The following is a 23,747-nucleotide window of genomic DNA, read 5'->3' as shown; positions in this document are numbered from 1 at the left end:
ACATAGACAAGTGAGCACTTCCAGCATTGCATCTGTTTGTTGAAGTGTCTGAATTGGTATTTCATCAATTCCTGGAGCCTTGTTTTTTGCCAATGCTTTCAGTGCAGCTTGGACTTCTTCCTTCAGTACTGTCAAGAGATCATATGCTACCTCCTGGAATAGTTGAATGCTGACCAATTCTTTTTGGTACAGTGACTCTGTATTCCTTCCATCTTCTTCTGATGCTTTCTGCATCATTCAATTTTTTTTGCCCATGGAATCCTTCAGGATTGTAGCTGAAGGCTTGAACTTTCTCTTTGGTTCTTTCAGCTTGAGAAATGCCAGTCATATTCTTCCCTTTTGGTTTTCTAACTCCGAGTCTTTGCACATTTCATTATAATGCTTTACCTTGCCTTCTTGAGCCACCATGAAATCTTCTGTTCATGTCTTTTCCTTCATCATTTCTTCTGTTTCCTTTAGCTACCCTATGCTCAAGAGCAGGTTTCAGAGTCTCTTCTGATATCCATTTTGGGCTTTTCTTTCTTTCTTTTCTTCTTAATGACCTTTGACTTTTTCCATGTATGATGTCCTTGATGTCATCATGTCCTTGTGTTAGAATATTGATCTTCAAGTGTTCCACTTCATTTTTTGACAGCTTCCAATTTTCCTTGTTTCATACTTCCATATTCTGATTAATAATGGATGTTTACTGCTGTTGCTTCTCATTTTGAGTTGTGTTGTATCGGCAAATGAAGGCCCCAAAGGCTTTACTCTATCCACGTCATTAAGGTCGACTCTACTTTGAGGAGATCGCTCTTCCCCCATCATATTTTGAGTGCCTTCCAACCTGAGGGGCTCATTTTCTGGCACTATATCAGACAATGTTCTGTTGTTATCCATAAGGTTTTCATTGACTAATATGTAGAAGCAGATCGCCAGACCTTTCTTCCTAGTCTGTCTGCATCTGGAAACTCTGCTGAAATCTTTCCACCATAGGTGACCCTGTTGGTGTTTGCAATACTGGTGGTATGGCTTCCAACATCATAGCAATGTGCAAGCCACCACATTGCAACAAACTGACAAATGGGTGGTGGACATATGAGAGTATGCATATATATATCGAAGATTTGAATATTGCATGCTCATATGCTTGTCCCAGTTTTCTATCATGGGCAGACTTGTGAGGAGAGAACATTTTCTTTCTGTGGTGCCGTATGAACTGGATGTCTACTTGAGAAGTTTTTGTGGGGGAAGAGAGGTTATGGCGGTGAAACTGCTGGTGTAGGGAACCATCCCCTCCTATTTTCTAAGAGAAGTGAGTTCCTGCTGAAGTATGGAGGCCAGATGTTCATTGTCAGGGTATGGTGGAGAGTCCTTTTCCTAGGTTAGGCATCAAAGAAAGTGCCTGAGTATTTTTACCACCAGGAAAGACTTCTGTTCACGTATTCATCAGATACTTATGCCTCTGAAGCCCAAGCAAGATGCAAAGATTAGAGTTCCTGTTCTGCAAATTGTTTATCATGCAGCCCAGAGGCCCCTGAAGTAAGTCATCTGAGACCACTGCCACGTCTAGCCTTTGTAGGTGTGCTTGCCTCTCGGAAATCCTGTTGTCTGTGCCATGCTCTTCAGATACTCTGTCGTTCTCCCTAGCCATGAATCGTTTGTGGTTAAAGCCTGAAATGGGCTTATATTTGCAAGGGAAAAGTTACTAAGGTGTATTAACATTTATTGTCCATTGCAGTATTTGATTGTTTTAACTGAGATCTCAGTTTTGGATAATTATAATTTTACTAAGAAAATTTATTTGACTTTCAGAAGCATGTATGAAGATTTTCCTCCTAAGATTTCATAGTAGAATCTCAGGGTCACTCAATGTTGTAGCAAATTAAAAAAAAAAAAAAAAAAAAATCAAGGCCTAGGATCCTTTCATGCTAACAAATCCCTTTTCTTTTCAGTTGAGCTACAAACAAGATAGTAATGCCATTTTTTGTTGAACCCATTATTCTCAGTTCTGTCTCCAGCCACATTAGTGTGAGCTCTTTTGCAAATATTATGAACCACAGAATTTTAGAGATGGAAACTAGAGATTTCATAGAGCACCTAGTTGAAGAACCTGTTCTTACAGCATCCATGAGGGTTTTGAGCTTTTTAACTGAAGTTCAAGTTCCAGGCCGTTTGTTAGGAGCATGGGCTAGAAACATGGACTGGGACTGATAAAGCCAGTGCCCCAGATTGTTACCCAAGATGGGAGAATAGGGACTAGAGCTAGAAAGTCAAGTAAGATTTGAGACAGATAACCAGCGTCATAAGAACTAGGCCACCATCCATCCGTTTGTTCTACTGTGGTAGCTTCTGTGTTGCTGTGATACTGGAAGCTATGCCACCAGTACTTGAAATGCCAGCAGAGTCTCCCATAGTGGACAGGTTTCAGCAGAGCTTCCAGATAAAGACAGACTAGGAAGAAAGACTGGTGATCTACTTTTGAAAAATCAGCCATTGAAAACCCTATGGACCACAGTTCTAGTCTTACACACATGCGGTTGCTATGTGTTGGAATTGACTTGATGGCAGCTGTTCTTTTTTTTTTTTTTCTTGAGGTTTTAATGTCAGCAGACATGTAGATTGCAAGCTCCATGTGACTCTGTCTCTCTTTCACCATTGTTTGCCTGGCACAGGATAAATGCTCGGTACATTCTCATCAGAAGAATCAGCGAGGGAACAAGTGGATTCTTTTGTTGACTCTCTGTTGTCAGCCGTGTCTTCTTTGTTTTCCGTTGCCGTCTACTTTAAGGCATCAGTGATGCAGGGAAATAATGTATGGTGATGGTTCAGTACCGAAATAGGTATTTTTATTATTCATTTGCTTTTTGTTGAATCCTTACAAAAATCCCTTTGTGATTTTTTTTATTGATTAAAACCCTGCCATTCTAAGAGCACCTAATGGGGTGAGGTGAATGAAGACACACTGACCTGAGGACAGGAGTGTCCTTGAGGCAACCCAAGGAATTCATTGTGGATGATTTGCATCTGGTGTTGGTTTGAGCTGAAATGTACTTATAGGCCATAAAAGTGTTGTTCTTTGTTTTGATTTGAGTGTAGAGGGTGTTTTGGGAGAAGCAAATCAGAGAATATATTAAGAGGTAGGGTGACCAAAAGAGCCCTGGTCGTGCAACGGTTAAGTGCTCAGCTGCTAACCAAAAGGTTGGTGGTTCGAACCCATCCAGAGGCTCTGCGGAAGAAAGACCGGGTAAGTTGCTTCCCTAAAGATTACAGCCTAGAAAACCCTATGGGACAGTTCTGCTCTGTCACTTGGGGTCACTATGAGTTGAAAGTCGACTTGATGGCATCAAACAACAGACAACAACAGGGTTGATCACCCTGTTGACCAACCATCTTGGCTTGCCTGTGACTGCCCTGGCTTTACCACTGGGGCACTCCCCAGCCCTGACGGACTAGGAGAGCTCAGAATGGAGTAGAGCAGGTTTGAAAGTGGGGTTTTGCATGATCAAGTGCCAGAGAGAGGTGTCATACACAGAGGCTTCCCCAAGCAGCCCCCTCAAGGAGGCAGGGGCCAGACTCATACGGTGAGAGTTATTAAAGATAGGGCTGTTAGGGGAAGACACTCAGGGCTCCTGATAGACTGGGCCAACCTCTCCCCAGGGTCCACTTCTTTCACAGGAAGCAAGGCATCTGATGTTGAACTCTGCAATTTTAGAGCCAAGTTAGACCTTATAGATTGTCTAACACTCTCATTTTACAGATTAGGAGATGGAGGCTCACAGAGGCTATGTGGCCTTTCACAGGTCTTGGCTGGCTCATGGGCAAGGCTACGTGGGAGCAGGCTCTCTTCTGGGGAGCCCTAATGGTGCAGTGGTTAAAGCGCTCAGCTTCTAACCAAAAGGTCGGCAGTTCGAACCCACCAGCCACTCTGCTGGAGAAAGATGCAGCAGTCTGCGTCTGTAAAGATTTACAGCCTTGGGAATCCTGTGAGGCATTTGTACCCTGTCCTGTAGGGTTGACATGAGTTGAAATTGACTTGACAGCAGTGGGTTTTCTTTTCTTTTTGGTTTGGATCCTTTTTTCTGGAGCCCTGGTGGCGCAGTGGTTAAGAGCTTGGCTGCTAACCAAAAGGTCTTCAGTTTGAATCCATCGGCAGCTCCTTAGAAACCGTATGGGACAGTTCTGCTCTGTCCTTGTAGGGTTTCTATGAGTCAGAATCAACTCGAGGACAGTGGGTTTGGTTTTTGGTTTATCCTTTCTGCTGCCTTCACTTCCTCTCGTTCGGCTCTAGGGCATCAGGCTGTGTGAGTGTTTCAGTAGCTGTTGTCAGTCAGGGCTGTTGTGGGCTTCTCGTAAAAACAAGAACCACCTCAGCCTCAGGGAGCAGGGAGTCTGCAGAGGTGCAGGGACTGAGGAGGAGGGGGACTGTAGGCAGGTCCCCGAGTACAGTGTGGACTGTAGACAGTGTTGCAGCTTGTTGTTATACTGCCTCAGAATAGGCAGGTTGGAAAGTGAGTGCCCCTGGGGGGTTAAACAGGAATCTGAAGCATGCTTCGCCCACCGAGCTCAGTCAGTGTTTTACAGAGGTGCAAGCCCAACTGTCTTTGCCTGAAGAGACCTTGCTTACTCTTCTGATCAGTCTTTCTCTGCACTTTCCTGATGGCAGACTGTTACCCAAATGAGTTTTTAGCAATGGTAACATCCATGCTAACAGTGCAGAGGAATGTAAAGTAGAATTGTGAGAACGTCTCGCCAGCCTCCTCCACCTTTCCCATGTGCCTCTTACCTCTTGTCCAGATTATCCACAAGGATTTGCTCATTTGCCCTTTTTTTCTTTGTTTTTGCTTATGACTTTTTTAAACTTAATCTTTTATGAACTTTTGCTCATGTGATGAAGTCTTCTTTACAGTATGATTTTTTTTACTAGTTTTATAGTATTCCTTGCCTTTACTGGCACAAACAGTTAAGTGCTTGGCTGATAACTGAACGGTTAGAGGTTCAGGTCTACCCAGAGGTGCCTTGGAAGAAAGCCCGGGTGATCAACTTCCAAAAACTCAACGTTGAAAACCCAATGGAACAGCGTTCTGCTCTGACCCACATGGGGCCACCATGAGTCGGAGCTGACTCTATAGCAGCTGGTTTGGTTTTGGTTTATGGCTTTACTATAAGTTAGTTAACCACATCTCTGTTGTTGATCAGTGCTTAAAATTTTGCCCTGTTATAAATAATGGCTTAGCAAACATATTTTCATAAACCTTTTTGAACTCATCTCTGATAATTTCTTAAGAATAATTTCCTAGGTCAAAGGCTTTTGATACTCATTGCCAAATGAGTCTTCAGTAAGATAGCACTATTTTTCTTTGCCGGTGTCAGCAGTATTTAAAAGTGGTTGTGGAGGGCCATGAGTTTTATGCACTGAGTTTCTGTTTAGAAGCCCATGCGTCTCTCTCTCTTTTTTTCCTCCTGTTTTCCTGGTTCTCCTTCCCTGCTTCTCCTCTCAGGTTGCTCTTTAACATCCCTTTGTATAGGACAGTTGTCGGGTTTACCTTTACCATCAGGGAGAAAGCAGCTGCCAGGCTGCCGTCTAAGCATGCTCTGTGGGAAGAGCAGGATCGGATGAGCCGGAGCCTGAGGGAGAGGCTGCTGTCAGGGCTGGGGAGGCGTGGAGCTCCGGCTGCCTCCCAGTGTCTCTGAGCTCCGCTCTTCTAAAACATAGTTGGTCGCCATGGGAGCCTGGCGGGGCTTTCTGTAGCCCAGATTTGCTTGAATGCTGAGGTTGTGAAGCGACCACTTATACATATGGTTTTTCAGAGGAGACGAACGTTTTTCCTTCTTACGAGATAAATCGTCTTTTAAGTTTTTCAAATATGTGGGCAGTGGTGGTTCAGTGGTAGAATTCTTGACTTTTGTGTGGGAGACTTGAGTTCAATTCCCGACCAATGCACTTCATGTGAAGCCACCACCCATCTGTCCATGGAGGCGTGCATGTTGCTATGATGCTGAACAGGTTTCAGCAGAGCTTCAAGACTAAAGACGGAATAGGAAGAAGGGCCTGGTAATCTTCCAAAAATCAGCCAGTGAAAACCGTATGTATCACAAAGGTATAATCCACAACCATTCATGGAGATGGCGCAGGATCGGGCAGCGTTTGGTTCATTTGTACACAGGGTTGTCATGAATCAGGGGCGGCTAACAGTGTGCAGGAAAATATCCAAAAGTCAAGTCCTAACAATTCCCATTCAGGCATTGACTGGGGAGGGGCACCCTAGTACTGACTTGTCATGCCCAGTGGCAGAATATACCTGTTGTGGAGATAGATGCCTCCATTCTCAGAGCTTGATGCCATTAAAGATTCATGCTGTCTGACCAATGCCCTGGCCCAGATTTCATCCTCACTAAGTATCTCTCTGATGCATAATTTGGTTTCCTATGTTACTCACCTAGAGAGAGCAGAGGCCCTCATAGGAAGATCTGAGGGCCCAGTTACCTTGGAGGTGATAAGTCTCATTGACATGCTAGTATTATAGCTCTGTCTCCATGATTTGGTAAATGTGTATTTTCCTCATTGACACAGATTTGTCTTCAGGGTGCTGATAGATCAGGCGCCTGAACCACAATGCTGAGGGCCAGACAATGGCTGGGTGAGTTTATCAGTGTACATCTTTGTTGAGGGGATGTTTCTGGGTGCTCACTTGGCTTGGACTTCCATTCAGCTTTTTCCCTTTATTGTTTCTTCCATTCGCTTTAGCAGCTCTACGTTCAAGAGCAACTTTCACAGTCTCTTCTGACATCCAGTTTGGTCTTTTCTCTCTTTCCTGTCTTTTTAATGACCTTTTTTGCTTTTTTCATGTGTGATATCCTTGATGTCATCTCACAGCTAATGGTCTTCTGTCATTAACATTCAATGCATCAAATCATTTCTCAAGATGGTCTCTAAATTCAGGTGAGATATACTCACGGTCATACTTTGGCTTTCGTGGAACTGTTTTAATTTTCTTCAGATTCAGCTTGCACTGGCATATGAGTTATTGATGGTCTGTTCAACATTCAGTCCCTGGCCTTGTTCTAACTGATGATACTGAGCTTTGCTATCATTTCTTTCCATAGATATAATTGATTTGATTCCTGTGTATTCCATCTGGCGAGGTCCACGTGTATAGTCACCATTTATGTTGTTGAAAAAAGGTATTTGCAGTGAGTAAGTCATTGGTCTTGCAAAATTCTATCATGCAATCTCTGGCATCATTTCTCTTACCAAAGCCATATTTCCAACTACTGATCCTTCTTCTTCGTTTCCAACTTTCGCATTCCAAATCACTGGTAATTATCAGTGCATCTTGATGGCGTGTTTGATAAATTTCAGACTGCAGAAGTTGGTAAAAATCTTTAATTTCTTCATCTTTGGCATTAGTGATTGGTACATAAATTTGAATAACAGTCATATTAACTGGTCTTCCTTGTAGGTATTTGGATATTATCCTATCACTCACAGCATTGTACTTCAGGATAGATCTTGAAATGTTCTTTTTGATGATGAATGTGACACCGTTCCTCTTCAATTTATCATTCCCAGATAGTAGATCATATGATTGTCCACTATGGATGTCAGACCAAAACGAATGTCAGAAGAGACTCTGAAACTTGCTCTTGAACATAGAATAGCTGAAATGAATGGAAGAAATGATGAAGTAGAAGAACTGAACAGAAGATTTCAAAGGGCAGCTTGAGAAGACAAAGTAAAGCATTATAATGAAATGTGCAAAGACCTGGGGTTAGAAAATCTTGGCATTTCTTGAGCTGAAAGAACTGAAGAAAAAAAATTCAAGCCTTCAGTTGCAATATTGAAGGATTCTATGGGCAAAATACTGAATGATGCAGGAAGCATAAAAAGAAGATGGAAGGAATAAACAAAGTCAGTGTATCAGAAAGAATTCGTCAGTGTTCAACCATTTCAGGAGGTAGTATATGATCAAGAACCAATGGTCTTGAAGGAAGAAGTCCAAGCTGCACTGAAGGCATTGGTGAAAATCAGGGCTTCAGGAACTGACAGACTACCAACTGAGATGTTTCAACAAACGAATGTAGTGCTGGAGGCGCTCACTTTTCTATGCAAAGCAATTTGGAAGACAGCTTCCTGGCCAACTGACTGGAAGAGATCCATATTTGTACCCATTTCAAAGAAAGGTGATCCAACAGAATGTGGAAATTATTGACCAATACCATTAATATCACATGCAAGTAAAATTTTGCTGAGATAATTCAAAAGTGCTTACAGTAGTACATTGACAAGGAACTGCCAGAAATTCAGGCCTGGAATGGGGGATATCACTGTTGATGTCAGATGGATCTTGGCTGAAAACAGAATACTAGAAAGATATTTACCTGTGTTTTATTGACTATGCAAAGGCATTCCACTGTGTGGATCATAACAAATTATGGGTAACATTTCAAAGAACGGGAAAATGCAGAACACTTAATTGTGCTCATACGGAACCTGTACATAGACGAAGAGGCAGTCATTCGAATAGAACAAGGGAATATTGTTTGGTTTAAAATTAGAAAAGGTGTGCATCAGGGTTGTATCCTTTCACCATACTCATTCAATCTGTATGCTGAGAAAATAATTCGAGAAGCTGGACTATATGAGGAGGAACATGGCATAAGGATTGGAGGAAGACTCATTAACGGTCTGAGATATGCAGATGATACAACCTTGCTTGCTGGAAGTGAAGAGGACCTGAAGCACTTACTGATGAAGATCAAAGACCACAGCCTTCAGTACGGATTACACCTCAACATAAAGAAAACAAAAATCCTCAAAACTGGACCAGTAAGCAACATTATGATAAACAGAAGAAAAGATTGAAGTTGTCAAGGATTTCATTTTACTTGGATCCATGATCAACACCCAGGGAAGCAGCAGTCAGGAAATCAAAAGACTCATTGCACTGGGCAAATCTGCGGCAAAAGACCTCTTTAAAGTGTTAAAAAGCAAAGATGTCACTTTGAGAACTAACATGTGTCTGACCCAAGCCATGGTGTTTTCAATTGTGTTATATGCATGCAAAGCTGGACAATGAATAATGAAGACTGAAGAGAATTAATGCCTTTGAATTACGGTGATGGCGAAGAAGATTGAATATACCATGAACTACCAGAAGAATGAACAAATCTGTCTTAGAAGAGGTACAGCCAGAATGCTCCTTAGAAGCGACGATGATGAGACTACGTCTCACGTACTTTGGACATTTTATCAGGAGGGACGAGTCCCTTATCAGGAGGAGGACATCATGCTTGGTAAAGTAGAGGATCAACGAAAATAACGAAGACCCTCAATGAGATGGATTGACACAGTGGCTGCAATGATGCGCTTCAGTATGGCAACAATTGTGAAGATGGTGCAGGACCAGATAGTTTTTTGTTGTTGTACGTAGGGTTGCTGTGAGTCGGAATGGACTTGATGGTACCTAACAACTACAGTTGCTTTGGTCAGGGGATCCCACTCAATGTCATTACTTGCCACTTACAGTGTGATCACAGTTTAATTTAATGCTTTATCTGGTTGTAGATTCTTGAATGTAAAAATTGATTTTGTTTGTGTGGTGTTCTTGGTATTGGTAGTTCAGGATAGACATACTAGACAGGGCATTTGAGCAATTCAAATTAGACATTTTATTAGCCTAATATTCAACCTTTGCTGGGCAACTCACAAAGTATTTTGGTGGGGTGGAGGTGTTGTTTCTTGACCAGAGAGAGGTGGTCTACCAAAGTAACCATTCTTATCCCAGCTTTCATGGTGTCTCTGTGTCTTGTCACTTTAAGCTCTTTTTTTAAATTCTGTAAATTTTTTTTTAAACAGACTTAATTTACTCTAGTTTTCAGATTTCATGTAAAGCATGTTTTTACATATAGACTGTAGATCTGGTGGAAAGAGGGGATGAGGCTGTTACTGGATCTCAGCAGTGAGGGTCTCCCAGCCCCTTAATTTCTACATAAAGTGGGCTTGACTCCTTGTTCCCTGGCCTGAGTAGAGCCGAGTGCTCCCCTAAGGCTTCCAGCTCCTCCATCTCTCATCTCTTGTGTCTGTGAGTTAGTGCTTTTTAGGGGCTGTCTTCGGCTGAGTTCTCTAGAGACACAAAACCAGTAAAACATATATATATATACACACACACAAAACCAAACCCACTGCTGTTGAGTCAACTCTGACTATGTAGAGGGAGAGATTTTTCTCAAGGAAATGGCTCACATGGTTATAGAGCCTGACAAGTCCCAAGTCCATGGGTCAGGTATCTGACTGGAGGCTTCTCCTGACTCACGCAGCTGTAGGGGCTGATGAACCTAAGATTGGCAGGTCAGACAGCAGGCTGCTGGCTCACAGGCTGCAGAGGCTGTCGAATCCCCAGGTCAGCAGGCAGTATGGCAGGCCGCTTGCTCAAGTACAAAGAACTGGAGCTCTGATGATGACAAGCCAGATGTAGGCTCCTGAGTGAGCAAAAGCCAGCAAGCTTTGCCAGAATGTCCATATATATTGCATGCAGGCCACACCCCCGAGGAAACTTCCATTATAACTGATTGACTGATCACATCAGATCATATCATGGAGGTAATTACATTATATCAAAAAATAGAGAATAACCACATCATTACCTAACTGCCAAATCACTGAGAGTCATAGCCCAGCCAAGCTGTCACATAACCTTAACCATCACAGGGACCATCTTGCTGTCCCCTCTGTGCATTGCCTTGATTAAGACGTGGTAATTGACTGTTTTCTAAAACACACACAAACACACACACACTCTCCAAACATAAATCTATTCAGTTAAGGCACTTGGGTGTTTAGAGGACTTTAATAAAGGTTTGGGACACAGCCATATAAAGTTTAAAGTTGAGTATTGGACACCACTATTCCTGCTGCCAAGGTGCCCTGGTGTTAAAGCGCTTGGCTGCTGGCTGAAAGGTCGGCGGTTCGAACACACCAGCCGCCCCGTGGGAGAAAGCTGTGGCAGTCTACTTCTGTAAAGATTGCAGCTTTGGAAACACCATGGGGCAGTTCTACTCTATTGCTATGAGTAAGAATGGACTCAGTGGCAGTGGGTTTAGTTTCTTGGTTTCTGCTGCCTTTTCTGAAAAGCCTCCAGCCACTGCTCTGTCCTCTCCTTTCTTCACCTGCTTTTTCTGCCCTCTCCTCTCAGTAACAAAACAATCTCCCCATTTGTTCACAGACTGATCTTCCTGAAACTCAGAACAAACTATGTCACTTTCTTACTTGGATTCTCAGGTCTTTCCCTAAAAAGTTGTGTTCTTTGGTTGGTTATTGTGGCCATTTGTGATCATGCCTTCCTGCCTCACTGAAGCCGTGTCACCATTCCTGCATATGCTTCTGTTTTCCACGGCCGCCCTGGGCCATTCCATGCCTTCGTGCTTTGTACATGCTGTTGCTCATTCCGGGAAGGTTTCCTTTATCTAGATGATAGCTCATTTATGGGCGGCTTCTCCTGATCCCTCAGGTTTAGGTGATGCCTCTCCCCCACCCCCTCACTGCTATGAGTTATCTCTGAGCAGGAGACGGAAGACTAAAGTGTTCTAGTGTTGAATTACCACCAACTTTGTGACATTGGACGTTTTGTTGTTGTGAGCTGCCATAGAGTCAGCCCCTGACTCATGGTAACCCCATGGACAACGGAGTGAAATACTGCCTGGTCCTGTGCCATCCCCATCACTGGTTGCAGATAGGACTGTTGTGATCCATAAGGTTTTTATTGGCTGATTTTCAGAAGTAGCTCGCCAGGCCTTTCTTCCTAGTGCATCTTAGTCTGGAAAATCTGCTGAAATCTGTTCAGCATCATAGCAACATGGAAGCCTCCACTGACAGATGAGTGATGTCTGTGCATGAGGGGCATTGGCTGGAAATTGGACCTGGGTCTCTCATATGGAAGGTGAGAATTCTACCACTGAACCCCTATACCTCTGAGGGAGGTTAAGTGGGCTAAGTGATTGTGAAGAGTTGTTTAAATGTCGTTAGCTGCTGTTGAGTCAGCTCCAGACTTATGGCGACCCCATGCACAATGGGACAAGATGTTGCTGGGTTGTCCACCATCCCAATGATTGATTTAAGGGCTAACCTTCCTTAAATACAATTATAATCAAGGGGAAAGTGATGGTCATTTAATTCAAGTCAACTCAACAAAGGTTTGTTAAACTTTCTAAGGTTTTCACTACCTACTCACTCATACACTAACCCTTCATTAGTCACATGTTGGGTGGCAGGTGCCATGTTAGGGTCATAGGTACGGAGCTGAAGTGGACGTGTCCAGAAGAAGGTTGCATCTACCATTTTGGAATGCAGGCAAAATACCTGTGCTAGTGATATTATTTGGGATACAATAGTAAATGGATTGTCATTAAAGCCATTGAATTGGATGATGCCAATTGGAGAAAATGTGTAGGAGATCCAAAAAAAAAAATCGCTGGGGACTTAGAGACATCCTGCTTTTAAATGTCCCCTGTGATGGAGGTGCTCAGAGAACCACTTTTCCATTCTGAAGGACTAAAGATTATTTTGGGCCCAGCTAACTTGGTGTACAGTGAGTCACATCTAAGCAGGGAAATGCAAACAGTGATCTACATTTGGTCTCTACCTAAAAGAACTACTTCTCAGAATTTTCAGATCATATGGTCCCGTGTAACTGTCCCTCCTTTCCCCACATCACTTCTTGAAGTCTTATGTAACTGGTCCCCCATTTGCTGTCAGTGTGTGCTGTCACTTGGTTCTGCTCTGTGGGGCCTTCTTCTCTCACGGTTTTGGATCAGGTACAGGTGGTGTCATGACGAAGACGGGGAAGGGCCTCTCCAGATGAATCGACTGTTAATTCAGCACATCTGTTCTGTAAACTACACGTCGGTTTTCTTCTAGATTTTTAACAAACATATAAAAATGTATCTGGAACACTTTGATTTTACTTCAAGGTATATTTTGTGAAGTATTCAATATTTTTATTGGACAATTACAATGTTGATCTTAAGTGTGATTTTATTGTGGCTTACAACCATTTTCCCCAAGATATTAACAGTTTATAATTAAAGAAGATGGGCAAATAGGATTAATAGTCTATCAAGGTAACTTTCCCCCACAACATACCCTTTGTCATGGATTGAATTGTGTCCCCCAAAAAATATCTGTAAACTTGGCCAGGCCATGATTCCCAGTATTGTGTGATTGTCCACCATTTTGTCATCTGATATGATTGTCCTGTGTGTTGTAAATCCTATCTCTATGATGTTAATGAGATGGGGTTAGCAGCATTCGTGTTAATGAGGCAGGACTCAATCTACAAGATTAAGTTGTGTCTTAAGCCAATCTATTTTGAGATATAAAAGAGAAAAGTAATCAGAGAGACATGGGGACCTCATAACATCAAGAAACAAGAGCCAGGGAGAATAGCGGGTCCTTTGGACTCAGGACCTTACACTGAGTAGCTCCTAGTCCAGGGGAAGATTGATGACAAGGACCTTCCCCCAGAGCTGACAGAGAGAGAGAAAAGCCTTCCCCTGCAGCTGGCACCCTGAATTTGAACTTCTAGCCTCCTAGACTGAGAGAGAATAAATTTTTCTTGGTTAAAGCCTTCCCCTTGTGGTATTTCTGCTATAGCAGCACTGGATAAGTAAGACACCCTTTCTTTGAAGAAAGACATTTTGGTGGTTTAAACCCTTATAAGGAGAACATTTGCAAAACTAGATTTTCCAGCAATTACCATAATATGTCCAAAGATTCAGCACTTTGGGCGGTAAACTCTTGTCTTAGTCATCTAGTGCTACTGTAACGGGAATACCACAAATGGATGGCTTTAACAAAGAGAAATTTATTCTCTCACAGTCCAGTAGGCTACAAGTCCAAATTCAGGGCATCAGCCCCAGGGAAAGGCTTTCTTTGTCAGCTCTGGAGGAAGGTCCATGTCATCAATCTTCCCTTGGTCTGGGAGCATTTCTGCTCAGGAACCTTGGGTCCAAACGACACTCCCTGCTCCTGGTACTTCTTTCTTGGTGGTATGAGGTCCCCAATTTTCTGCTTGCTTCCCTTTGCTTTTATCTCCTGTAAGATAAAAGATGGCGCAGGCCATACCCCAGGGAAACTCCCTTTATGTTGAATCAGGGATGTGACCTTAGTTAGGGTGTTACAATCCCACCCGAATCCTGTTTAACATAAATTACAATCACAAAATAGAGGACAACCACACAGTACTGGGAATCATGGCCCAGCCAAACTGATACACACATTTTTTGCAGGGACATAATTCAATCCATGACATTGCACCCTTTGGCCCCCCAAAAATCACATCCTTGAAACATGCAAAACATTCATCCCATCATATCATAGCAAAAGTCTTAATTCCAAGTCCAAAATCCAAAACTTCCTCTTCATCTGTGAAATCTAGAATACAAGTTATCTGCTTCCAAAAGCACAAAGACAGAACAGGCACAAGCTAGACATTTCCATTACAAATGGGAGAAACTGGAAGGAAAGAAGGGATAACAGGCACCAAGCAAGTCAGCAGAACACATTACATTAGCCCTCAAGGCTTTGAAAATAATAATTTCTGAGACAATTTACACAATGGCCTTACCCTCCAGACTCTGGGTATTGGCCACACTTTCCAGATTCTGAGTGGAGGGCCCTCAGCCCTGGGCTTCAGCTCCGCCTTCCACACCCACTGGGACAGGAACTCTGCTCCCTTGGCTTTAGGCGCAGCATTCTCCTAGTCCATCTGAGTGAGAACTCTACCCTTAGAAACACCAGAGGTAATGGCCATACCTTTTGAGACTGAGTCAAGTTGACTTCTTGTGTCCCTAGTCTCTTTACTTCTGCTTTCTGTGGCCTCTCAGCCCTCGGGCCTCACGCCTGCATCTGCCCTGCTGGGGCAAGTGTTCCAAAGCTCTGTAGCTCCACCGAGAAGTGCCGAGAGGCACCCCATTCTGCCAGGAAGCCTCCTGCACACAGGCAGTCAGCGCTCTTGCTCCGTGGGTCAGCTCCAGCGCCATCTCTCACTGGTCTCCTGGTTCTGCTGCTGCAGGTTCTCTGCCACTGCTGGTCCTCTGCCGCTGTCGCTCCTCTATCCATTCAGTTTCACAACCACTTCCACATTTTAGGTATCTGTTAGAGCAGCACCCAGCTCTCTAGGTACCAAATTCTGTCTTAGTTATCTAGTGCTGCTCTAACTGAAGTATCACAAAGGGATGGCTTTAACAAAGACAAATTTATTTTCTCACAGTCTAGTAGGCTAGAAGTCCAAATTTAGGGCGTCAGCTCCAGGGGAAGGCTTTCTCTCTCTGTCGGCTCTGGAGGAAGGTCCTCGTCATCATCAGTCTTCTCTGCTCCCGTTGCTTCTTTCTTGGTGGTGTGAGGTCCCCAGCTCCCTGCTTGCTTCCCTTCCTTTTATCTCTTGTAAGATAAAAGGTGGTGCAGGCCATACCCTAGAGAAACTCCTTTACATTGGATCGGGGTTGTGACCTTAGTAAGGGTGTTACAATCCCACCCTAATCCTCTTTAACATAAATTACAATCACAAAATAGAGGACAACCACACAATACTGGGAATCATGGCCCAGCCAAATTGATACACACATTTTTTGGGGGGGACATAATTCAGTCCATGACACTATATGTTATCTTTCTATCGGTCTGTCTGTCTGTCTATCTATCTATCTACTTTTTCTTAACTCTTACCAGACACATCTGAGAATACTGAAACATTATACCTAGCCCCTCCAGAACAACTCTTTTACTGTTCTTCAGTGGGAATGAGACATCATCCTTGGGGTGTATTCACTGTGGGATGTACGGCTTTCACATTTCAGCCACCGTTTTCCACCGCCCAAACAGTATATTCAGAAAATGGCTTATGTGTTTCTGCTTACAGCCACGCACTCTATAGTAATGGCATTTTTTTTGAAAATCTTCTGTGTATCCTGTGTAGCATTAAGAGGGTCAGATGTAACATTTTCTGCTAGTACCTCTTTAAGGCTCAGTTATTTCCGTCAGGGTATCCCATAGGTAGCCTGATTAGCTGCATCCACATGCCCTGCAGTGTTTCCCTGCACACTGGACAAGATAGTCTTGAGGTTGGATGGCATGTCATTGCTGGTCAGTTTCTCTGTGACTCCCTCCAACACTTCACCCTTTGCCCTTGGCCTTCTCATTGTAGGCATTGTCCTGGCTGACCCGCCTCACCCTGTGCCCTCTGCTGAGGCCAGTGCACATGCAGCCAGCAGCTCCTCCAGGCCCATGGTGCCCTGTTGGCTTGAAGCCCCGGCCTTCCACTCACCTCCTAGGGTGAAGAGGTCAAAGCTGCTGGCCAGGGAGCTCTAGGAGAGACGGTAGTCAGTACAGTGCTCCGAGTCCCAGCAGAGGAGAGGTGGGACCCTTGGGGGCACCGTGTACCTGGAGAGGGGTGACTTTTGCCTAGAGTCTGCTCCCTCACACAGTGCAGGGCCCTCAAGTAGGGATTCAAAGGATTTGGGCAAGATTTTCTTTTCTAATCATTTTTTAAATGCAATTAGTATATATATTAATGTATTGAGAAATAAATGTATATATATTTTTAAGCATGTCTTTTCCTAGTATTGTTAAATGCATGAATGCTAAGAGATCCTGTTGCTTGTCAGCATTAATAAAGGAGATTGCAATATTTGTTAATCCAAAAATATCATTGATCAAAACCAGTGTGGGATGATTTTTGTAATGTATGAGGTGAGGGGAAGTAGGGGAGTAGGCGGAGAAGCAGGAGCAGGTGGTATAGTTCCTGGAATGTTGCCCTACTCTTCTCGGTGTGTCTGACACGCCCCTTTGTCTTTCAGGAGGACTGGGGTTGGCCCACGTGCTCTTCTTCTATGTGAAGTACTTGGTGCTCTTTGGCATCCCAGCCCTGCTCATGCGCCTGGATGGACTCACACCACCACCCCTGCCGCGCTGTGTGAGCACCATGTTCAGCTTCAGGGGCATGTGGAGGTCAGTGGCTGGGCTTATTAAAGCCCTTCATGGGTGTCTGGTGGGAAGAGTCATGGACTGGCTGGCTTCAAAAAGCTTGGCTAAGGCTATCTCTTTGCCTCTCACTCAGGCCACATTTGGCACTTCCGTTTCTTTATCTTGCTGACAGGGTGACAATCCATGCCTGTGGGCCTCTCAAAAATATCATCAGGCTATGAAGATATGTGAGATAAACTTTCCTACAAAGTTGGTGTACGTTATAAATGTGTGGAAGGTTATGTTTGGAGTGGTTTCTCATGAACTTGGGACATGCTACTATGTGTTGATTATTTTATTGCTCTTTATTTTTCTTGGAAATGACATCTGCATATGTAGAGCTGCAGATTCAAAAAGAAAAAAAAAAAAAGACTTGGGATAATCATACAGGCCAGTGCTGCCATTTACTAGGCAATTTACCAAATCTCTCTGTTTTAGTTTTCTTATCTCATAAATGGGAATAATAATACCACCACCCATTTCAGAGAGTTGTTTTGAAGGTAAAATAAGCTTATAAAGCATCTGGCACATAGTAGATATTTACAGATGTTAGATTTTACCATTATATTATTCTCATACTTGCCGCACATTGCTTTTTCTGAGTTTTCTCACTGTTTTTGATTTTGTCTCATAAACTTACAGTTGGCCCAGAATCTTTGTCCCAAAAGATCCCTCAGCCCCCTGCCATTTCTGATAGTTGTTCTCTAGATGGGTTTGCTTGCTGTCATGTTTTCTATCACTTCTGGTATGTAACGCGTGATGGGGTTCTTTGAAGTTGCACACTAATGTTAAGTACCTCAGGGTGGACACTGCACAGCCCTGAGAGTCAGTGCCTCCTTAAATTTTGTGCTCTAGTTACTTCATTTACTTGACCCTAGTCCTGACCCTGCTCAGAATGGCTATACTGGGCCTACCTGTGGCTCATCCAGTCTTACATTTCGTCTCTGTGAGCAGAAGACCAAAACTTACTTAAGGGAACAGCTTGGTGAATATTGTCATGCTAAAGTTGCTGTTTGCCTAGGGAAGCACCAGTCAGGAAATCAAAAGACATATTCCACTGGGAAAATCTGTGTCAAAAGACCTTTTTAAAATTCTAGAAAGCAACTCTGTCTCTTTGATGACTAAGGTGAACCTGACCGAGGCCATGGTCTTTTCAATCATTTGATATACATGTAACAGCTGGGCAATGAAGAAAGAAGACAGAAGAAGAATTGATGCATTTGAATTGTGGCGTTCTTGAAGAGTATTGAATATATCGTGGACTGCCAGAAGAACAAACTAATCAGTCTTAAAGATAAAAAACCAGAATGCTCCTTAGAAGAGAAAATGGTGAAACTTCTTGCTAACTTTGGACATTATGTTTGGTAAAGTAGAAGGGCAGCGAAAATGAGGGAAATCCTCCCTGAGGTGGATTGACACAATAGCCACAACAGTGGGCTCAAATATATCAAAGATTGCGGAGGTGGCCCAAGGATCAAGCAACGTTTCGTTCTGTTATGTAAAGTCGCCATGAATCAGAGCTGACTTGAGACAACTGAAAACAGCAACAAAGGTTGCTGTTGTAGAGAAACAACTTTCACCAAAGCCTTCTGCAACAAAGGGATTTTTATTGTGACATATCAGAAAACAAAATGGGAAATTGGCTGCAAGCACTCAGGCTATAAACAGACCAGAATCTAAAGTACAGCCTATAAGTGCTTTTTATACAATTTTGACAAGTGCTGATTCATTATGAGTAAATTACTTACAGACTGATTGGTTAAGGTAAAGACAAAGAACTAAGATCATGCTGGGTGACCTTTTCTTGTTTTTCTTTTCTAATAATTTTGTCTCTTGGCTCAGGGGTCCTGGGTCTGTGATATGATGGTTGTGTTTTATTTGTTATGTGGGCTACATATGATATTGGATAGATCTTTAACTTGTTTCCTGGGATAAATTATTATTGAGTTTTTGGTATGCATGTCCACTGCCCATTGAACCTGTTGGAGCACTCTGCCCCACGCCTTTATGTAGTTTCCTATTGCTTTTAAGTTTTTCAGATTCTGACAAACAAGTTGGCCTTTTGCGGTTATGGCCAGCTGTGGTTAGGTTAACCCTTTATCATTATTAAAAAGGCGAGAATAATACTCAGTGTCCTGGTTTACCACACTAACTTATAGATGCTGAATTTAAGCCTTATTTAAACTTAGGCTAATCCAGTTTGCTTCTTGGAGTTAGAAATTCCATATGGTTATTAAACGGAGTATCCAGTAGTTGCTTTGATTTGTTCTTAATTGCTTCATCAAATATCATAGGTTGTCCTGTTTTAATGGCAAGGTTGGGGAATGCTAGTAAAGAGATTCTGTCTGCCTAGGAGGGCAAGGAGTGAGCCCGGTTGGAAGGCTGTTAACTTTGGACCTCCTCGTAAGAGTCATTTACTGAATAAGTGGGTCAGTACTCAGCATGATTTGGGGAGGTGTAACAAGTGTCTCACGTGAGCATAGCGTGGTTCCCTCTGCCTCCTCTGGGTGAGCGTTTGCGTTAACGAATTTTTTGGGAAGCACCTTCTCCTAAAGGGCTTCTCCAGTGTCATCTGGCATAATAAAAACCCGTGACTCTCAGACAGGCCTGCTGGCTCCAGCCTCCCGGTCTGTAATTACCAACCCATTGATTGTTACAAGAAGCAGTTTGGACAGCTGAATGTATTTCGTGCTTATAGTGGTTGTCTTCTTGTCCTTTTTTACTTTTCCAAGACCCTCAGTGTATATATACCACAGAGGTGGAGACAGCATGTCTGCCAAGACTGTTGTCTTCTTGATTAGAACTAGACGGTCTCCTCCCTCTCAGTTAAAGTTTAAGACAAATGTGGGCAAGAGATTAATCATGAAAATTTACTCAGCAGAAGCAGCTCTGGAGTGACCTGTTGGAGTGATGTGCTTCTCAAGGGAGGTACTTACAAAGGTATGTGACAGAATCACCAACATAGTCCTACCTGGGAGTGACTAAACTCCTAGCTTGGCTTCCTTCAGTATGTGTAGGTATAGGTTTTACCTTTCGCGTTTATATTTGTTGAAACTTCTTGAAGGGCTTCCCAGTTTGCCAGTTAAACTTAGAAACATTTGGGTCTTCCTTCTTTGTACACAGTAGCCATTCCACATTAAGTAGTTGAATTTAGGAAGGAAGGTTAACTCTCTCTGAGCTATACTGCACAATTTAAGGCTCATAAAGAGGAGTTTCTTAGTTAAAAAGGAACAAAAATGATAGGTTATCTTTTGTGCTGTTTGCAGATGCTCCTTTGTCCTTATGAGGAGGTTCACCATGTCATGTTCAGGATCTGGTGGCACAGCCCTGACTCTGCTCCTGGTCCTTGTTCTCTAAACTCTTCCCTGTAAGAATGTGTAGCGGCATCCCCATGTGTCTCAGTGTCTTACCAGTGGATGATTCACGTTAAGCCTGCAAACCTCAGGTTCCCAGGAGAAAGGCAAGCTAGATGCAGAGCATGCGTGTCAGCTGGGCAAGTCCACCAGGGCTGTTGTAACACAGTGTGGGTAGTGGAGATGTTGGCAGTGGGCCCACTGTGTCTGGGATCTAATAAAGTCAACTAGAAATTGGATTTAAATTTTTAAAGAATTAATCGTTCATTTTGGTTGGCCACCTCTAAGTAGTCATCAATTGATTCTCCTTCCCAGCATGATAAAAAAAAATGAGCTCAACACCAGGACTGTATTATAGCCAAAGTCAAGTTACATGTTTAGTTCACCTCTAATAATTGGTCAGAAAGTCGGCTTATCGACCATGAGAATGAGGTTTGCTTCACATTTGTGTAGTGTGTGTGATGGTCAGAAAAACTGACACCTGGTTTTGAGTTTCAGCTCTGTCATCTCTGTGGGCTGACCAGTAGAGACCTCTCTGAGCTCAGTAAGGTGACTCTGGGAAGTTTGGAGAGTGCAGAGTTTTGAATTTCTATTTACATCTAACTTTATGTTAATATTTTTGAGCCATCTGTTGAGACATGGCTGCAGACAGGGAATCATTTTCTGATCCTAGATTTAGGTCTGAGAAGAATTTAGTCATGAGTAGATGTGGATTAGTCACAAGTAGGTGAGGAGTCCCCGGGTAGTGCAAATGGTTAATGTGTTTGGCTGCTAACCGAAATGTTGGCAGCTCCATTCCAGAGTGCCTCTCGGAAGAAAGGCCTGGCAATCTACTCCCAAGAAAGCCTTTGAAAACCCTGTAGAGCACAGTTCTACTCTTTAATACACATGGGATCACCATGAGTCAGAGCTGACTTGAAGCAACTGGCTTAGATGTGGGAGCTGGTGATGCAAATTATTCTGTTGGGCCATGGCAGCCATTCGTCCAGTGACACAAAGGGACTAGATTTATAAACAATCTTTGGAAACTGTATAATGGTTACCCACTTGTAGAAAATTCACCCTGAATGCGGTTTAGAGCTGATAATGGGAGATGAACTTTTAGCCTCCCGTTTTAAAGGCGCTGTAGCTTAGACACTGTGTGGGCTGATTGCAGAATCTTTCAGTCCATTTAGCAGTGAGGGAGGACTTGAAGCCAGCAGCCTACTGTGTCAGAGGAGCCTGAACTCTAAGTTACAGATGAAATGGGCCATCAGCAGAGATAATATTCCTTGACATGATAGTTAAAATTGACAATGAAAAATTGCTATTTATCTGGAGGCCCAAACCAGAAAGCTTGGACCTGATGGGTTTGTTTATTTTCCCTCTTAGCTCTTCTCTTTCGTATAATGCCTGCTCAAATATCTGCGGCATAAAAAGACCCCAAGGAGTATGTGTATTCTCACTTGCATAGTTTTTCTGTGTCTTATGGACCTGAAAAACTGATAATTTTCTGCTTAATTTTTTGGTCTCGTGTTCTAATTTAGGTGACCTGAGATCTGTAATGAACATCTTTTGCCAGGAGTCATTAAAGATGACATTGCATACCTGAGATTCCAAATTAGAAATCTGATCATGTTCCCCGATTTCATTTCTAGCTATGGAAACAAAGTGTGTAAAAGCGAGAATTTCCCATGGTGGCTGGTGAGTTATGGGTCAGTTTCAGTTATCTCAGGAATCTTGTCAAGCTTGCCCTTTATGTTTCTTGAATTATGATGCTCTTAGGTCTTCACAGCAAACTCAGGTATCACTGCTTATCCCAGAAGGATCTGGGCGCTGTTGGTGGCTGCTACACCTTAATATACGGGGACATCTTTATACTGGGATGCACTGGGGCCTGAGCTCCTTTTGGTAAGGTGTCAATTACATGGCTGTTAGGTCAATAGAGAAATGTAGGTCTCTACCTGGAGACTTGGTCCAGGTAGATGATAAACACCAGCTGTACAGACTGCTGGATTTGCATCAGGCCTGCCTTTGAATCATGTTTAGCCTCAAGGTGCAGGGCAGGGTGGCAGGCATGGCATTGGTGAGATATGCAGCATATCTACCAGAATTGTGGGGTGGAAAGCAGGGGGCAGGGTGAACATGAGGAGAATATAAAGGAGAACAGTTAGGACTGGTGCTGTTATTAAGAGTTTACTTTTTTTGGAGGCATCCTAGTAACTAAGAGCTTGCTGCTTACTAGCTGTGTGACTTTGGACAAATAATTTAAATTCTCTGGGCCCATCTTCTTTTCTCTAAAATGAGGATAATAATAGTACTTTCCTCATAGGGGTGATATGAGGACTGATTCAGCCTGGCATATAGTGGGTCCTCAGGAAATGGCAGCTTCTTACTTTTCTTTTTTTGTGCTTGAAGATCTAACAAAGCCAAAGGTGACTGAGAGGTCAGGATGGCAGGTGGCCTGGGTTGGGGAAGCAGTGGCCAATGATAGGACTAAGGAGTGAAGGCTCTGTGCCAGCTCTGAGCTCAAGGTAAGAAAATCCAGAGATAGGGCCTGTCTTACTGTTCTCTAGCAAAACAGAACTAGTGATAAAGATGGTGTGGTGTGATGGGTCACTTTTATATGGCTTTTCTCAACATAGTTTCGTAACGCCCACCAAAAGAGTGGGTGGGACTATGCAAATACGGTGCTTGTTGCCCACCAAAGGGATTGGATAACTTCCTAATAATGTAAATAAGATGCATTGTACCCTTGTGGGGGTGGGACCATGCAAATAAGGTGTATGGAACCCTAATGAGGGAATTGGTCATTTTCGCTATCCTGCTAGAGAACCAGTTCTTCTTTTAGAGAACCAATCCTCTTTTAGAGAACCAATTCCAATGCAGAGAGGGAACTTGACTACCAAGAAGAAGAGACAGGAGTGGAATGCATCCTTTGGACCTAGAATCCCTGTGCTGAGACCATCCTAGACCCAGGAGACAGGGAGAGAGAGCTGTAACACCAAAGATGGCAAGATGGTGAGAAGCAGTGGCAGAGAAATGGCAGCAGCAGAGGCAGGAGAACCAGGAGACAGGCAGGAGGCTTTCTGGCAGAGTAGAGTGCCTCCGGGCACATGGCAGCAGATCTAGACTCACTGACCCACGGAGCAAGAGAGCTGAGCACCTTCAGGTCAAAGCTGACTGGCAGAGTGCCTCCAGGCTGTTATCGGAGGAGCTAAAAGAGCTTTGTAACACTTGCCCAAGCAGGGCAAAGGCCCAGAGGGTAGACAGAGGCATGCCTGTGGGCATGGCTGAGAAAAGATTGTCCTGATCGAAGAACTGTATCCTGAGCATTCCTGAACCTGAATTGTAACCTGTTACTTCCCTAATGAACCCTATAATCCTGAATATTGTTTGTGAGTTCTGTGTGCCAT

At 43.3% G+C, this 23,747-nt stretch overlaps 1 protein-coding gene across 3 annotated transcripts in view; it reads left to right on the top strand.

Moving 5' to 3' along the window:
* Positions 1-23,747, top strand: part of HHAT (hedgehog acyltransferase) — a 635,839-nt gene that overhangs the window by 167,354 nt on the left and 444,738 nt on the right. For all 3 annotated transcript variants that reach the window (XM_023730279.1, XM_023730278.1, XM_012555207.2), the window contains one exon: positions 16,834-16,984. In XM_023730279.1, the coding sequence (XP_023586047.1) occupies positions 16,834-16,984 (151 nt within the window). The remainder of the gene's footprint in view (positions 1-16,833; positions 16,985-23,747) is intronic.

Source organism: Trichechus manatus, unplaced genomic scaffold, assembly GCF_000243295.1.
Source record: "Trichechus manatus latirostris isolate Lorelei unplaced genomic scaffold, TriManLat1.0 scaffold00035, whole genome shotgun sequence".
In the NCBI taxonomy this organism is placed as follows: domain Eukaryota; kingdom Metazoa; phylum Chordata; class Mammalia; order Sirenia; family Trichechidae; genus Trichechus; species Trichechus manatus.
Note: the sequence above shows the minus strand (reverse complement) of the source record. Positions and strands in the feature narration are given on the sequence as shown.